The following is a 17768-nucleotide window of genomic DNA, read 5'->3' as shown; positions in this document are numbered from 1 at the left end:
AAAATCTATTTCCCCTTTGATAATGGTACTTTTCTACAGTTATCATTTCCCAACACATAGACATAGCTAAGCTGAAAATTTCATCGTGAGTACATTCCCAGCAAAAAAAATTTGGAAGTTCTTCCAAAGGCACAACTTTAAAAGCACTTCCAGAAGATGCACTCCCAGTGATGTTCTTTATTTTAACTACCCAGGAAGTTCTTCTAATTCAATTTTTTATAACTTGGTTTTTTCATACTTTCAAAGAGTAATTTTAACTTTTTTTGTTTCAAATACAGTCGACTCCGCTTTACTGAAACGTTAAAAATGCAGCCATTTAATTTCAGTTATCCGAAGTTTTTGCTAAAGCGGACTACGGATAACTGAAAAAAACTTCCAGTAATGCGAACTTCGGATAACTGAAAAAGTTTCAGTAAAGCGGACTCCGTATAACTGGAAAAAAATCCACTCAATTTCAGTTAACCGAACTTATGACCAATGCTATGTACATAAAATAATAAAAACAAGGTGTTGATTCCGTGTGTGTGCCATCTACAATTTTACCTTTCAGTTGATTTTATTTACAGAGTGATTTAAACTGTTTTGAAAGTGCCATCTTCACTTGAAATAAAGCGTTCTCAATACGGAGAAGAAAATGTACTCTCTCTCAATAGCGAGAATGTGGCATTTTCAGTAAAGCGAAGTCATACTAATGTGACGAAACTCATTTGAACACAAAAAACTTTTCAGTAATCCGATTTTTTCAGTTAAGCGGAGTTTCACTAAAGCGGAGTAATTTAAATGAAATGGACAGAAAAAACAACTGGGGAATGCGATCGATTTCAGTTATCCGAGGTTTTTCAGTAAAGCGCATTGCGCTAAAGCGGAGTCGACTGTAGGTTAAAAACAGAGTAAGAAGTCATAAAATGGTACAAATCATTTAAATTTTGTCGAAAAAAATGCTAAACCCAATCTGAAAAAATTGTGAATTTTTGAAAATATTTGAGGTCAAACGTTTCCAACAAGCGTTAGAATCCATTAAAAATTAAAAAAATTATTTATTTAAAAAAATATCACAGAATTTTTTAATTTACATCCAAAACATTGCATTCAGATCACACCTAAAGAAGTGATGCAAATTCTGTGCAACGGCTGTTGAAATGGAGGACTCCGTCCTATGACAAGCCTATGTTAAATTCATCGCTTCTGCGTCAATTTTGGATCCAAAAAGAACATTTTCATTAATTTTTTGCTGGGTTATTAAATATCACTCGTAGAGCTTCTTGGTTATTTTTGCGAAAATTTCTTAAACAAAAACAAAATTATTTCACCCGTGACAATGTCCTTCTATTCACAGATCATTGCCGTGACCAGGATTCGAACCTGGGTTACTACGGCCACAACGTAGGGTCCTAACCACTAGACGATCACGGCTATGTGAAATCTTAAATTAAAGCTAACTTACCAGTCAATTCAATTTTGGCCATACAAGAAACATGTCCAAGAAAATGAGGTGGGGCTTTGGCTTGAATAAAGCAGGTTTGAAATGCAATCGAGCAAGTCATTATTCGCATTTACTTCTTTGTTGCTCTAAATAAAACTGAAAGGGAAAACTAAATTGAAAAGTATTTTCAGTTTTTTTTTTTTGTTAATTGAATTTAGCTAACAATTTCACATAGCCGTGATCGTCTAGTGGTTAGGACCCTACGTTGTGGCCGTAGTAACCCAGGTTCGAATCCTGGTCACGGCAATGATTCAAACTTGAAAAAAATCATTGTCACGGGTGAAATTAATAGTTTTTGTTTTTATATTTTTATTTTATTCTATGTTTTTCAATTTTATGGAATTTATTCATAGAACATATGAATAAATTAAATACTAAAAATATTCATTTTTCATTGAATTAATTAAATTATTTTCAAACCCATTAATAAAGTGAAATTAATATGATTTATTAATCAGCTTAGGGGAATAATCTATGCACTGAAAAAATATGGTTTAAACATTTTGAGTCTATAAATTACGATTTTTTCTTAGCATAGAAGGCAAAATTTCCCGTTACTTATATTTAAACAAAAGAGCAAAGAAGACTTTCGTATATGCAAAAAAACTTTGCTTGGATTTAAAGATTTTAATTTTTAATTTTTTTGGTATTGATTCCGATTTTTTTAATTCTGAAAATACCAATAAAAATTGAATCAACTATGAAACCTTCTCAAAACAAATCTTGGCCTCTATTTGAAACAATATTGCACTCAAAAAAAGTGAACTACCTATTTCACTAAAACCAACTTAACTTTATTTTAGTTCATGGAATTATTATGTTTGGATAAATTTTCCTTTACTGCCATAATTTTTTGCGTACGATAGTTAAATGAACTAAAGAATAGAAAAAAACAAGTAACGAAAGTCTAAAGCCGGGCGAGGCCTATATATTATACCCTGCACCACTTTGTAGATCTAAATTTTCGATACCATATCACATCCGTCAAATATGTTGGGGGCTATATATAAATGTTTGTCCCAAATACATACGTTTAAATATCACACGATCTGGACAGAATTTGATAAACTTCTACAAAATCTATAGACTCAAAATTCGGCTAATGCACTAAGGTGGAACACAATGTTAGTAAAAAAATATGGGAAACATTTAAATCTGAAACAATTTTAAGGAAACTTTGCAAAAGTTTATTTATGATTTATCGCTCGATATATATGTATTAGAAGTTTAGGAAAATTAGAGTCATTTTTACAACTTTTCGACTAAGCAGTGGCGATTTTACAAGGAAAATGTTGGTATTTTGACCATTTTGGTCGAAATCAGAAAAACATATATATGGGAGCTATATCTAAATCTGAACCGATTTCAATCAAATTTAGCACGCATAGCTACAGTGCTAATTCTACTCCCTGTGCAAAATTTCAACTAAATCGGAGTTAAAAATTGGTCTCTGTGGTCATATGAGTGTAAATCGGGCGAAAGCTATATATGGGAGATATATCTAAATCTGAACCGATTTCAACCAAATTCGGCACGCATAGCTACAATGCTAATTCTACTCCCTGTGGAAAATTTCAACTAAATCGAACCAAAAAATTGGCCTCTGTGGTCATATGAGTGTAACTCGGGCGAAAGCTATATATGGGAGCTATATCTAAATCTGAACCGATTTCAACCAAATTTGGCACGCATAGCTACAATGCTAATTCTACTCCCTGTGCAAAATTTCAACTAAATAGGATCAAAAAATTGGCCTCTGTGGTCATATGAATGTAAATCGGGCGAAAGCTATATATGGAAGCTATATCTAAATCTGAACCGATTTCAACCAAATTCGGCACGCATAGCTACAATGCTAATTCTACTCCCTGTGGAAAATTTCAACTAAATCGAACCAAAAAATTGGCCTCTGTGGTCATATGAGTGTAAATCGGGCGAAAGCTATATATGGGAGCTATATCTAAATCTGAACCGATTTCAACCAAATTTGGCACGCATAGCTACAATACTAATTCTAATCCCTGTGCAAAATTTCAACTAAATCGGAGTTAAAAATTGGCCTCTGTGGTCATATGAGTGTAAATCGGGCGAAAGCTATATATGGGAGCTATATCTAAATCTGAACCGATTACAATAAAATTTGGCACACTTGACTACGCTACTAATTGTACTCCTAGTGCAAAATTTCAACCAAATTGGGGTAAAACTCTGGCTTCTGGGACCATATTAGTCCATATCGGGCGAAAGATATATATGGGAACTATATCTAAACCTGAACCGATTTCAACCAAATTTGGCACGCATAGCTACAATGCTAAATCTACTCCCTGTGCAAAATTTCAACCAAATTGGGCCAAAACTCTGGCTTTTAGGACCATATTAGTCCATATCGGGCGAAAGATATATATAGGAGCTATATCTAAATCTGAACCGATTTCAATCAAATTTTGCACACTTGACTATACTACTAATTGTACTTCTAGTGCAAAATTTCAACCAAATTCGGCCAAAAATCTGGCTTCTAGGGCCATATAAGTCCATATCGGGCGAAAGATATATATGGGAGCTTTATCTAAATCTGAACCGATTTCAATCAAATTTTGCACACTTGACTATACAAGTAAGTGTTATTTTTGTACAAAATTTCAAGCAAATCGGTATAAAACTCTGGCTGCTGGGTCCATATTAGTGCATATCGGGCGAAAGATATATATGGGAGCTATATCTAAATCTGAACCGATTTCTTCCAAAATCAATAGGGTTCTATTCTGACCCAAATTAGGAACATGTGCCAAATTTGAAGGCGATTGGACTTAAATTGCGACCTAGACTTTGATCACAAAAATGTGTTCACAGACAGACGGACGGACAGACGGACATGGTTATATCGACTCAGGGACCCACCCTGAGCATTATTGCCAAAGACACCATGTGTCTATCTCGTCTCCTTCTGGGTGTTACAAACATATGCACTAACTTATAATACCCTGTTCCACAGTGTGGCGCAGGGTATAAAGATAACTATATTTTTAATCAAGATAAAATCATTAAGTTAACTAAGTCAGTGATTGAACGTTTTTTAATTTTTAATTAAAAAATTTGTTGATACAATTAACTTTTTAATCAAACTCGGAAGACTAAGTCAGTTAAAAAAGTGATGGCTTTTATTAATTTTTAAATTTATTTATTTTTTAATAAAACTAAAGACACAAAGTCAGATAAGAAAGTAAAAAAAATATAGTTAAGTTTCTAATTCAAAAAATTAATTGAGCTTTGCAATAAACATCAATTACATTTTTAATTGAATCAATTAAATAATTAATTGAAATTTTCAAATCAAATTTAATTAATTTAATTTTTTAATCAAATATTTTTATGCCCAATTAAAACTGTGATTGATTATTTTCGTGATTGAAGACTTTTCATTTAAAAAAATAATTGGATCAATTCATTTCGTGATTGAAATTATTGGGTCAATGATCGCAAATAAACATTAGCCCACTTGCATTCATGTTACTTTCACTAGATACTCAAAAGAAATCCAAGCAATTGAGCAACGAAAACATAAAGCCATTCATGAATATCTCAAAGATACAAATACTAGTTTGTGACTCAAATTGCAACAAATTCAGCGTTCTACACTTTAAATCTATTATTGTTAATAGTTTTGCAAATAAAACGAGTATTTAACTTTTTTTCAATTCAAAATCTAGTTTTTTTCCGGATGTTTTTAATTTTCATTATGATAAAATATAATTGATGTTCCTGACTGGTGAGTTCGATTTCTAAGATCGTAGAGCATATTTAACTCTCTACATATATAGAGAGTACATTACCTCCTTTTTGGGCAATTGCACTCAGTTAATCAGTTGAGTGCAATGAAACTCAGTACCAACAACAACAACATTGACTAAGATTACTAAACAAACGCGTTTAATCGTTGGAGCGTCATAGGGGAAACTTGTTCAGCATGAGTTGAGAATTCAATTAAATTCACTTGAGTTCAGTTTGCATTGAGGAGCCACCGTGATCGGTTGAAAGCGTGCATTTATTGTGTTAATTTTCTTTCGTTTGTTTTGCTAAATTTGCCATATTTTGGTGTAGATAAGTCTACGAGGTTCGGTTACTTTCTTGTCTTGGATTTTTTTTTTTCGAATTGTCTTTTTTTCTTTTGCAAAAATAAAATTGCCATTTATTGGTTATTGGCTTTGTATGAACTGTTATTGTCAAGGGTCATTGAAATCAACCACTTGAAGTTTATCTAAACCCCCAGAAAGTGCAAACAAAATTCAAACCAATTAACAATAAATATATATGAGTGAAATTAATTTAGTTTATGTTTGACAAAGAGACGTCTACGATGGCTTCAATTAATTAAATCTACTAAGAGGTCGACAAATTTAAAAAGAAAAAATGCAAATTATTTAGGAATAAAAAAAATTAAATAAAACTAATTAGTGTTTATATAAATTTTTAAAATAAAAACAAAAGAAAACCAATTTAAAGGGCTGAATTCGGACTGAGTCAACTATGAAATAGCCTTAAGCCAATCTATTTAATTAGTTCCTCCACATTTAAGGCGTTTGGAATATAAAATAATAAGTTCGACCGAATTTGAAGACTGCGACTTAAATAAAATAAAATGAAATCGGGAAGCAATATGACCATCATAGGAGCTATCATTAAGAATGACTTGGCCGATAAATTTTCATAATTTTAAATCAAAAAAAAAATTAAATCAAAGGACAAATACTTTCCCCCGAACGAAATTTTAGGAAAAACGAAATTCCCCTTTATTATAAAGTATTTTCTTTAAAAAGCAAATAAACCTGAATTAATAGCAAACATTACAACGATTTCCTCCAATCTCTTTTATTTACCTTTAAGTAACGTCAAAAGGAAACTTCGTTTATATAAAATTTCGTTTCTCAGAAAAAACAAAAACTCTTCCGTCTATGACATACAAGAGCAAATAGGCGAAATCGCACCGAAAAGATGTTTTGACTGTATGAAATTTCCAAATAATGATAACCGTCTGGAGTGGAAATTCAATATACAGTTAATTTAAAACAATGCAGACTTCGAGCTTACACAGAAAAAAATATCACCAAAATATTCCTAAGGCGACCTTTTAAAAGCTATAATAAATTTTTTCAAAAATCAAAAACATAAAATTCAAAAAAATTCATGAAATCTTTATTTGAATCGTTAGTATGGTTATACACCCAGAGAAGGAATATGATACTCTTAAACATACCAGCAAAAAAAAAATGGAAGTTCTTCCAAAGGTACAACTTTAAAACCACTTCCAGGAAGTTCTTCTACTTCAATTTTTTATAACTCGCTTTTTTCATATTTTTAATGGGTAATTTTAACTTCGTTTTGTTTCAAATAGAGTAAAAATTAATAAAATGGAACAAATTATTCAAATTTTCTCGATAAAAATGCTATTGTTGTTTTTTTCCTTTGCATTGTACGATGGATAATTTGTTTCAAATGCCTCACACTGAAATTATTTTGTAAAATGGAACAGTGGAAGATATTGAAGTATTTGTTTAAAAAGAATAATGAAAAAATTGTGTCAACTATGCTAGGCGAGTGTGAATTCATAATACCGAGGAAACGGTTGTCGATGGCATAGGTTAAAGTGGCAAACCGATTTAGTTTGAGGCTCACTTAGACTATTCGGTCCATTGTGATGTCGATGGCATAGGTACTAAGGGAGTTTTTGTGAAGGACCCAAACTCCGTAATTCTGTTCGGTCGGTGATAAGTCCCCGGTGTAACAAAGAAAAACACATTGTTTTGTCAAAATTCGTTTTTATTATTCAAAATAGTTCCCTTCAAGAGCGATACAACGATTATAACCACCATCCAATTTTTTGATACCATTTTGGTAGTACTCCTTCGGTTTTGTCTCATAATAGGCCTCAGTTTCGGCGATCACCTCTTCATTGCAGCCAAATTTTTTCCCTGCGAGCATCCTTTTGAGGTCTGAGAACAGGAAAAAGTCGCTGGGGAAGCAATTCGAAGCCCAATTCATGAATTTTTACCATCGTTCTCAATGACTTGTTGCACCGTGCGTTGTGTTGGTGTAACAACACTTTTTTCTTCTTCATATGGGGCCGTTTTGCCGCGATTTCGAGCTTCAAACGCTCTAATAACGCCATATAATAGTCACTATCGATGGTTTTTCCCTTCTCAAGATAATCGATAAAAATTATTCCATGCGCATCACAAAAAACAGAGGCCATTACTTTGCCAGCGGACTTTTGAGTCTTTCCACGCTTCGGAGACGGTTCACCGGTCGCTGTCCACTCAGCCGACTGTCGATTGGACTCAGGAGTGTAGTGATGGAGCCATGTTTCATCCATTGTCACATATCGACGGAAAAACTCGGGTGTATTACGAGTTAACAGCTGCAAACACCGCTCAGAATCATCAACACGTTGTTGTTTTTGGTCAAATGTGAGCTCGCGCGGCACCCATTTTGCACAGAGCTTCCGCATATCCAAATATTGATGAGTGATATGACCAACAGGTTCCTTTGATATCTTTAAGGCCTCTGCTATCTCAATCAACTTCATTTTACGGTCATTCAAAATTATTTTGTGGATTTTTTTTGATGTTTTCGTCGGTAACAACCTCTTTCGGGCGTCCACTGCGTTCACCGTCCTCCGTGCTCATTTCACCACGCTTGAATTTTGCATACCAATCAATTATTGTGGATTTCAGGAAACTCATTATCAAGCCAAGTTTTTGCTTCCACCGTATTTTCCCCTTCAGAAAACAGTATTTTATCAAAACACGAAATTCCTTTTTTTCCATTTTTTCGCAATAACAAAAGTTGCTTCACAAAAGACGCTCTATCTCACAAACTAATTGACTTACAGACGTCAAATTATTACACGAATCATTTGAAGATGGGTACTATATAAAAATAATATGAATTTAATACTAGCGACGCCATCTATGTGTCAGACCGGGGACTTATCGGCCAACCCGTTATATTCTATAGCAATTGCGAAAAGGTCCAACGTTTCAGACAAGTGTTAGAATGCATAAAATATATTTTACAAAAAATATTTATTTGGCAAAATATCACAAAATTTTTTTAGTTCACATCCAAAACACTGAATTCGCATCACACTCTAAAAAGTGATTCAAAATCAGTGCAACGGCTGTTGAAATGGTGGACATCCGTCCTATGACAAATCCATGTTAAATTCATCGCTTTTGCGCCAATTTTGCACCACTTCCGGATCCAAAAGAAACATTTTCATTAATTTTTGGCGACATTTTGTTTCGTTGGTATGTTTTAGAGCCAAATTTTATTTTTGGACGTAATATGTTTGTCGCAATCAAAAACGTTTAATTTACACACAAAAAAATTCTGATTGAATCACGAAATTAATTGATCCAATTAATTGTTTAATTGAAATGTCTTCAATCACAGAAATGATAGTATCAATTATAAAATTAATTGGTACTATTAATTTTTGTGATTGATTTTTGTTTCAATTAAAAAATTTGTTGAATCAATTAAATTTTTAAATGAATATTTTTTAAAACTCAAATAAAATTTTAATTGGAAAATTTTTCGTGAAATGTTTTTCTGTGTATAGGCATTCTTCAGATAGATCTCTATGTATTGCGAACGTAGAATCCAACTATAATACCCACATCCTCGGTAGAGGTAAAGTTCAACAAATTAAACAAATATATACATATACAAGACCAAATTAAAAGCCCCTCCTATTGAAATAGAAAGTTATAGTGAGATACTTGTACATTTTTTGTAAAACCAAAATATATATACAAATATGCAAATAATTGCTTGCAATCTAAAAAAGTGAAATAAAAATATAATTGTTATTGATGTAAACTTTGTGACAATACAAACAATGCCTGATAACGTAGATCAATTTCATTTAACAAACACAATCAATCCAACACCTAAAATAGTCAGCAATGGAATCATCCAACACAACCGCAACCATTCACCGCCACCACATACTACTTCAGATGCCGAAACGACAACTTTTCTTACAACAAATAAAATCGATTTGAGATTGCACTTTAGCAATATAAATTATGTTCATAAACAAAGTAAGTACATAATAGTTTTTCAATTTATTGTTTTCATCGTTTTGTTTTATTTTTTATATATGTATGTATTCAACATTTGAGAAAATACGTGACAAAAATGTTTATAAGAAATATGTACATATGGGAAAAAATTAAAAATATTTAACGAATCACCTGGTGTATTTCCAATAAAATGGTTACTTCTAAGCGGAGTGCTTTATCTGGGGATACAAAAGTCGTAAATCCACATGGGAACTAATTGATTTTCAGTTAATCGAGGTTACCTTCTGCTGTTTGTAACTTCAAGTAATCGACTTTAGTTTTCTAATCCAACTAATCAAATTGCATGTTGGACATAAACAACTAATTGTAACTTGCTGTTGACCTAAATCAACAAATCGACTTTTGGTATATACCGAAAAAAAGTAAAAGAAGAATAAACTACCTCGTGCGAAAATTGCACTAAATTGTACTCCACATTTTGAGACTTTCACAAAGCGTTGTCAAAACCATGAAAATTGAATGCCCTGTTGTACTTTTTACAGTTCACGAAATTTAACCCCCCTCATAGAAGAAAAAATGAACTAAAAGTAAAGAAGGAAAGCATTAGCGCGAGAAAGGGGTTATTTCCCGGGAATGGGATCACTGTTGCCACTCGAGCCTAAAATAATCTACCAAAATCTGGAGAAAATTTTACCAAAAAACTACCAAACAAAAAAATTTTATTTTGTCAAAATTTTATTTCTATAGAAAATGTTGTCAAAATTGTTTTTCTATAGAAAATTTTATCAAAATTTTATTTCTATAGAAATTTTTGTCAAAATTGTATTTTTATAGAAAATTTTGTCAAAATTTTATTCCTATAGAAAATTTTGTCAAAATTTTATTTCTAAAAAAAAAATTTGTCAAAGTTTTATTTCTATAGAATTCTTTGTCAAAGTTTTATTTCTATAGAAAATTTTGTCAAAATTTTATTTCTATAGAAAATTTTGTCAAAATTTTATTTCTATAGAAAATTTTGTCAAAATTTTATTTCGGTAGAAAATTTTGTCAAAATTTTATTTCGGTAGAAAATTTTGTCAATATTTTATTTCGATAGAAAATTTTGTCAAAATTTTATTTCTATAGAAAATTTTGTCAAAATTTAATTTCTATAGAAAATTTTGTCAAAATTTAATTTCTATAGAAAATTTTGTCAAAATTTAATTTCTATAGAAAATTTTGTCAAAATTTTATTTCTATAGAAAATTTTGTCAAAATTTTATTTCTATAGAACATTTTGTCAAAATTTTATTTCTATAGAAGATTTTGTCAAAATTTTATTTCTATATAAAATTTTGTCAAAATTTTATTTCTATAGAAAATATTGTCAAAATTTTATTTCTATAGAAATTTTTGTCAAAATTGTATTTCTTTAGAAAATTTTGTCACAATTTTATTTCTATAGAAATTTTTTATAGAAATTTGTGTCAAAATTTTATTTCTATAGAAAATTTTGTCAAAATTTTATTTCTATAGAAAAGTTTGTCAAAATTTTATTTCTAAAGAAAATTTTGTCTAAATTTTATTTCTATAGAAAATTTGTCAAAATTTTATTTCTATAGAAAATTTTGTCAAAAGTTTATTTCTATAGGAAATTTTGTCAAAATTTTATTTCTATAGAAAATTTTGTCAAAATTTTATTTCTACAGAAAATTTTGCCAGCATTTTATTTCTATAAAATATTTTGTCAAAATTTTATTTTTATAAAAAATTTTGCCAAAATTTTATTTCTATAGAAAGTTATGTCGAACATTTTATTTCTATAGAAAATTTTGTCAAAATTTTATTTCTATAGAAAATTTTGTCAAACATTTTATTTCTACAGAAAAATTTTCAACATTTTTTTCTACAGAAAATTTTATTTCTATACAATATTTTGTCAAAATTTTATGTTTAAAGAATTTTTCTTATATCTATAGAAAATTTTGTCAAAATGTTTTTTCTATGGAAAATGTTGTCAAAATTTTATATCAATAGAAAATTTTATATCTATATTCTACAGAAAATTTGTTTGTATTTCTACAGAAAATTTGTGAATGGAATGGGAATGGAAATAGTCCGGGAAAAAACTCCAGATCATGACCATTTTAACCATACTGTAGTTCATTCTTACTATTTTAGGGAATCGTACGAACATTTTCTTCTGCTTTATTTCATATTGAACTTATGAGTACGATCATTGAACTTTATATCTACGTTGAGGAGACATGCTAAGCAACAGTAAGATTTCACTAAGCTGTGGAAAATTTCGAAGAAAATAATAAAATTTAACTACAAACAAGTTAGCGTTATTTTAACTACGGATTTTTCTCTGGGTAGGGCAATCTCACCTAATCAAACCTATTTTTAAGACTTAAAGGAGTATCTACGGTGGCATTACTCAGGCGGATACAGTGTTACCCTTCTGCCACTTTCGTGGCAAATTTACCACTTTTTTCAAGAGCTGATAAATTTGTGATAAATTTGTTGTGCCTCTAAATGTGATACTTTTTTAATATTTTGCGCCATTTTTGTCATACTGTGCCACTTTTTATTACATTTATTTATACCATAATATATTTTACACATTTCGATGGAAAATAGTACTAAGATTACAGATATGATTGGATTCTTAATAAATAATTGCGTTCACAAATCGAACATCATATTTTGTGAGCAATTTTTCTTTTTTACCATAATATTATCAGTGTATAGAAATTTTCTATAGTAGACAAAAAAAAAAAAATAAAAAAAAAAAAACAAACAATTATTTCACTAAGAAACATATGAAAACGTGTGCCACATTTTTAAATCGAGTGCACCACCTTTTATGACTTGTGGCACTTTTTGTGCCACTTTTTCTATTGCGAACACAGGTTCCGTCCAGAAATAACATTTTGCTCTTAAAACATGTTTGAGGTGATCACATTCCTTCTTTGGATCCACCAGTACTATGGTACAAGATGTAATAAGTTTGGGAATTTGTATGTTACGCCAAGAAGCAATGGTCTTAGAATTAAATTGTGAGTCGATTTATTGATGTCCGTCTGTCTGTCTGTTCATTTATTTTTTTGTGCCAAGTACAACTCGCACCTTTAGTATGATCGTCCCAAAATTGGGCACAGAGTCTTACTTTGGTTCAAAGACAATCGCTATTGATCGGTTCAGATTTAGATATAGCTTCCACATATATTTCTCACCGATCTGGTCATAATTGACGTGTTTATCAACCGATATTCCTCAAATTTTGTACACCATAATAGTTTATAATATCAGGTAAATCGGTTCAGATTTAGATATGCTCCGACATATATCTTACGTCCGATTTCGATCATATGGGCACAGCGGCCAAAGTTTTACTCCGATTTACTTGATATTTAGCACATTGAGTAGCATAAACATTCTAGCGATGTATGCTAAATTTGGTTGAAATCAGTTCAGATTTGGATATAGCTCCCATATATATCTTGAGCCTGAATTGGATTCATATGACGGCCAGGTGTTTCAATTAATAATTGTTATGATGGAAACTTTCATATTTTACACCTATTTTCAGCGGTTGGTAGAATTCTACCAAAAATGGTAGATTTTTACTGTTTGGTTAATTGATAGAAGACTTGATGTTTTGGTAGATTTTGACATATATTCCTCTCCAACTAAGAGGTACTTCACAAGTTTTGAGAAAAATTTTTATATAAATAAAAGTTTAACCAAATTTTCTAAAGAAATACAATTTGACAACTTTTTCTATAGAAATACAATTTGACAAAATTTCTATAGAAATAAAATTTTGATAAAATTTTCTATAGAAATAAAATTTTGACAAAATTTTCTATAAAAATAAAATTACGACAAAATTGTCTATACCAATAAAATTTTAACAAAATTTTCTATAGAAATAAAATTTTGACAAAATTTTCTATAGAAATAAAATTTTGACAAGATTTTCTATGGAAATAAAATTCTGACAGTTTTCTACAGAAACAACATTTTTTTAGCAATAAACATTTAAACAAAATTTTCTATAGAAAACACAATTTGGCAAAATTTTCTATAGAAATGATATTTTGGCAAAATTTTCTATAGAAATGATATTTTGACAAAATTTTCTATGGAAATAAAATTTTGACAAAGTTTTCTACAGAAATAAAATTTTGACAAAATTTTCTTAGCAATAAAAATTTTAACAAAATTTTCTATAGAAAACACATTTTGGCAAAATTTTCTATAGAAATAACATTTTGACAAAATTTTCTATAGAAATAAAATTTTGACAAAATGTTCTATAGAAATAAAATTTTAACAAAATTTTCTATAGAAATAATATTTTGACAAGATTTTCTATGGAAATAAAATTCTGACAGTTTTCTACAGAAACAAAATTTTGACAAAATTTTTTTAGCAATAAACATTTAAACAAAATTTTCTATAGAAAACACATTTTGGCAAAATTTTCTATAGAAATAAAATTTTGACAAAATTTTCTATGGAAATAAAATTTTGACAAAGTTTTCTACAGAAATAAAATTTTGACAAAATTTTCTTAGCAATAAAAATTTTAACAAAATTTTCTATAGAAAACACATTTTGGCAAAATTTTCTATAGAAATAACATTTTGACAAAATTTTCTATAGAAATAAAATTTTGACAAAATTTTCTATAAAAATAAAATTACGACAAAATTGTCTATACCAATAAAATTTTAACAAAATTTTCTATAGAAAACACATTTTGGCAAAATTTTCTATAGAAATAACATTTTGACAAAATTTTCTATAGAAATAAAATTTTGACAAAATGTTCTATAGAAATAAAATTTTGCCAAAAATTTCTATAGAAATACAATTTTGAACAAATTTTCTACAGAAATAAAATTTTGACAAAATTATCTATAGAAATAAAATTTTGACAAAATTTTATATAGAAATAAAATTTTGACAAAATTTTCTATAGAAATAAAATTTTGACAAAATTTTCTATAGAAATAAAATTTTGACAAAAATTTTGACACAATTTTATATAGGAATAAAATTTGGCAAAATTTTCTATAGAAATAAAATTTTGACAAAATTTTCTACAGAAATAAAATTTTGACAAAGTTTTCTACAGAAATAAAATTTTGACAAAATTTTCTATAGAAATAAAATTTTGACAAAAATTTCTATGGAAATAAAATTTTGAAAAAATTTTCTACAGAAATTAAATTTTGAAAAAAAATTTTCTATTGAAATAAAATTTTGAAAAAATAAGATTTTTTTGTTTGGTAGGTTTTTTGGTAAAATGTTTGGCCCCGACCGACTTTATACTTTCCTTATTTGTTTTTTCCAAAAGTTGTGTTAGTTTATGAGATTCTTTCATATCAAATTTATTGATTTTTGTCGTCTCAGATTGGTCATTTAGCACACTGTGCCACTATTCCATATGTAGGAGGTGTCCACTTATAAGGGGTTAATTATATGTGATAATAAACAAACGACTCAGGAAAGTTCTGCACTTTCAAGAGGTCTGCGCTTTTCAGAGTATTCAAGTTTGAGAGGTTTCACTGTATTCTACATACGATACATAATTCATATTACTTACATGTCTATTTCACCAATTTGCAATCGTTGCAGGTAAATCAAATTGCACAGAAATTCTGATTGATGCATGTGGCGAATTCAAATCAGGGCGCCTTACTGCCATACTAGGGCCATCTGGAGCTGGGAAAACATCATTGCTCAATGCACTTTCCGGATTCAAGTATGTAAGGGCGACATTAATATGCGTTACTTATTAAATTGTTTTCAACTCATCATCCGTTCAACAGAGCCTCGGGAATCACGGGAAATATTAATATCAATGGTAAACCTAGGAACATAGTGGAATTCCGCAAAATGTCTTCATACATACCACAAAATTTTGCCATGTTAGATTTGCTGACCGTACAAGAGACTCTAAGGGTATCAACCGATTTGAAATTGCCCATTGAAACACCAAGGAAGCAAAAGGATAAAATTGTAAGGAACTAATAAAATCCTTGCCTCTAAAATAGCTAACTTATTAATAATAATCATTTTTTTATTCTCATTTACAGATCAAGGATATATTGGAAATGTTAAATTTAACCCGAAGTCGTCATACATTAGTGGCCAATCTATCGGGTGGTGAACATAAACGTTTATCGATTGGTGTTGAAATGGTTACAAATCCCCCCATAATGTTTTTTGATGAGCCCACCAGTGGTTTAGATAGTGTAGCCACTTATCAAATTATATCCTATTTAAGGAAGTTAGCCCGAGATGGACGTGTGATAGTGTGTGTTGTCCATCAGCCCAGTTCAAGACTTATGAAATTATTCGATGACATTTTAGTGGTATCACGAGGACGAATTTTATATTCGGGTCCCACGGAAGCGATGTTGGATCAATTTCGTAAATCCGGATTTGAGTGTCCACAGTATTATAATCCAGCAGATTATGGTGAGTTTTCAAGGAAATATAATTTAGAATAAAATGTAATAAACTTGATTTTCATGATCACTAAAGCAATACATTTGAGCCAGATCCCAGGGAGGTCTCACAGGGATGCTTATCAGGGAATTCCTCTGGGAATTTACATATGATAACAAATAGGGAGAATAAAAGACAAAACAAAAGAAATTATTAGAATTAAGACATTTAGGCTTTTACATCCTGTTCGAATGCAGAGTGAAGTAGGTGTAAGGTCCTACACACCGGCGTCGACACAAGGAACTCCACCTTGTCCAAGGACTGCAACCCCCCATGGAAATACAAATACGTGTCTTCCTATTGTTCTTCCACTTGTTGACAGTCAATGGAATCAGGATATTGTTTTTTTATCGTTAGGAACCGTTTCAGAATATTTGTGAAATGGGAATGGTTATTTATTGTGAACCCATTGTGGTGAAATAACGATTGCCTGCTCCGCATCAGCATCACGTTCATAGAAGCTTCATCTGGCAACACTGTTGAATTGCGCAGTTTTGACCGATCACTAAAACGTTTTTCAGAAGTGGATTATCCCCTGTTATTTTTGAGGGTGATACGCCGCTCGGACTCGGTTATAAAAAGGAGGTTTCTTGTCATTGAGCCAAAAATCGAATCGGGCAGCAGTCATTGATAAGAGAAAAATCCACCACTGTTACGCACATCGGCCTGAGTAGTCTAAGTGAGCCTGAAATAACGGGCTGTCACAATACCGAACAGGCTATGGGTTTTGTCGATGTATAACTCTCCATTAAACTATTTGTCCCCAAGGGATAAGCTGTCCACATGAATATAGAAAGCTGCAAATTGTTGCCAGCTCGAAGATATCTCGCATATCTCACCACAAACCTTTATATAGGCACGTCTTGATTTCTCTCAGCTCTCTACTTTTGTTGGAAACTAATCTCACTCCTTAACAACTTTTTCCATTTTGTGAACTCAGCCACATATCCGCTTACTAACTTTAAAGTATCCATTCTATACTTGACTTTCCTGGTATTTTCCATAATGTAATGTTCTTTTATTTTCTTATCTTCTTCATAGTTCTAGAGGTCTCCAGCGATGTAGATAATCCACACTTAATAAAACTTATACAAGACAATAAACTGAGTCATGGCAATCCCAAATTATCATCGAATATGAATAATGGTCATTCGGAAAATCGTAAGTGTAATGTATTAGAAGAAATATTTGCAATGATAGTTCTTTAATTTCTTCCAGAGGCTTTACTCACGAACCAAAATTCCACATCACCGCATACAACTGTTGAAATGGGTCAATCCCATTGTTCAGCGATAAACATGGAAATTATTAGACCCAAGGAGAGAGTATCGGTTTGGCGACAATTTGTGGTATTACTCAAGAGATCAACAACATCGACCTACAGAAATATGGTAAGGCAAAAGAATTTAATTCAAAGGACTATTATACTAAGATTCAAATTATGCCAAAAAATAAATCGAAGCATCAATGAAAATCCTCAAAAAAACTCAACCATATCTGCTTACATAGCCATACAAACCCGAACAATCAAATTAAATAAAATCATTAAAAATACAAATTTAAATAAAATCCTCAAAAAATATAAATTACGATCAAAACCTAAAAAGCAAATGTTTATATGACAAACTTAGTAAGCCATATTTAATTATGCGTCCAAGAGCGAAAAGGGCGCTAATTCGTTACTACTC

The 17768-nt window shown here is 30.6% G+C and overlaps 1 protein-coding gene and 2 non-coding genes across 3 annotated transcripts in view; 2 read left to right on the top strand and 1 right to left on the bottom strand.

The window, feature by feature from the left end:
* Window positions 1–17768, top strand: part of LOC142225301 (ABC transporter G family member 2-like) — a 99123-nt gene that overhangs the window by 78491 nt on the left and 2864 nt on the right. The window contains exons 11-18 of the mRNA XM_075295078.1: window positions 1642–1762; window positions 5010–5165; window positions 9337–9591; window positions 15205–15331; window positions 15399–15588; window positions 15666–16050; window positions 17122–17241; window positions 17299–17471. Of these exons, the coding sequence (XP_075151193.1) occupies window positions 1642–1762; window positions 5010–5165; window positions 9337–9591; window positions 15205–15331; window positions 15399–15588; window positions 15666–16050; window positions 17122–17241; window positions 17299–17471 (1527 nt within the window). The remainder of the gene's footprint in view (window positions 1–1641; window positions 1763–5009; window positions 5166–9336; window positions 9592–15204; window positions 15332–15398; window positions 15589–15665; window positions 16051–17121; window positions 17242–17298; window positions 17472–17768) is intronic.
* TRNAH-GUG (transfer RNA histidin (anticodon GUG)) lies at window positions 1342–1413 on the bottom strand. Its single transcript has one exon. It is a non-coding gene; the product is annotated as a tRNA-His (tRNA).
* On the top strand, window positions 1658–1729 carry TRNAH-GUG (transfer RNA histidin (anticodon GUG)). Its single transcript has one exon. It is a non-coding gene; the product is annotated as a tRNA-His (tRNA).

Source organism: Haematobia irritans, chromosome 2, assembly GCF_050003625.1.
Source record: "Haematobia irritans isolate KBUSLIRL chromosome 2, ASM5000362v1, whole genome shotgun sequence".
Taxonomy (NCBI): Eukaryota; Metazoa; Arthropoda; class Insecta; order Diptera; family Muscidae; genus Haematobia; species Haematobia irritans.
The sequence above is the reverse complement of the archived record's forward strand: the minus strand, read 5'-3'. Positions and strand labels throughout refer to the sequence as shown.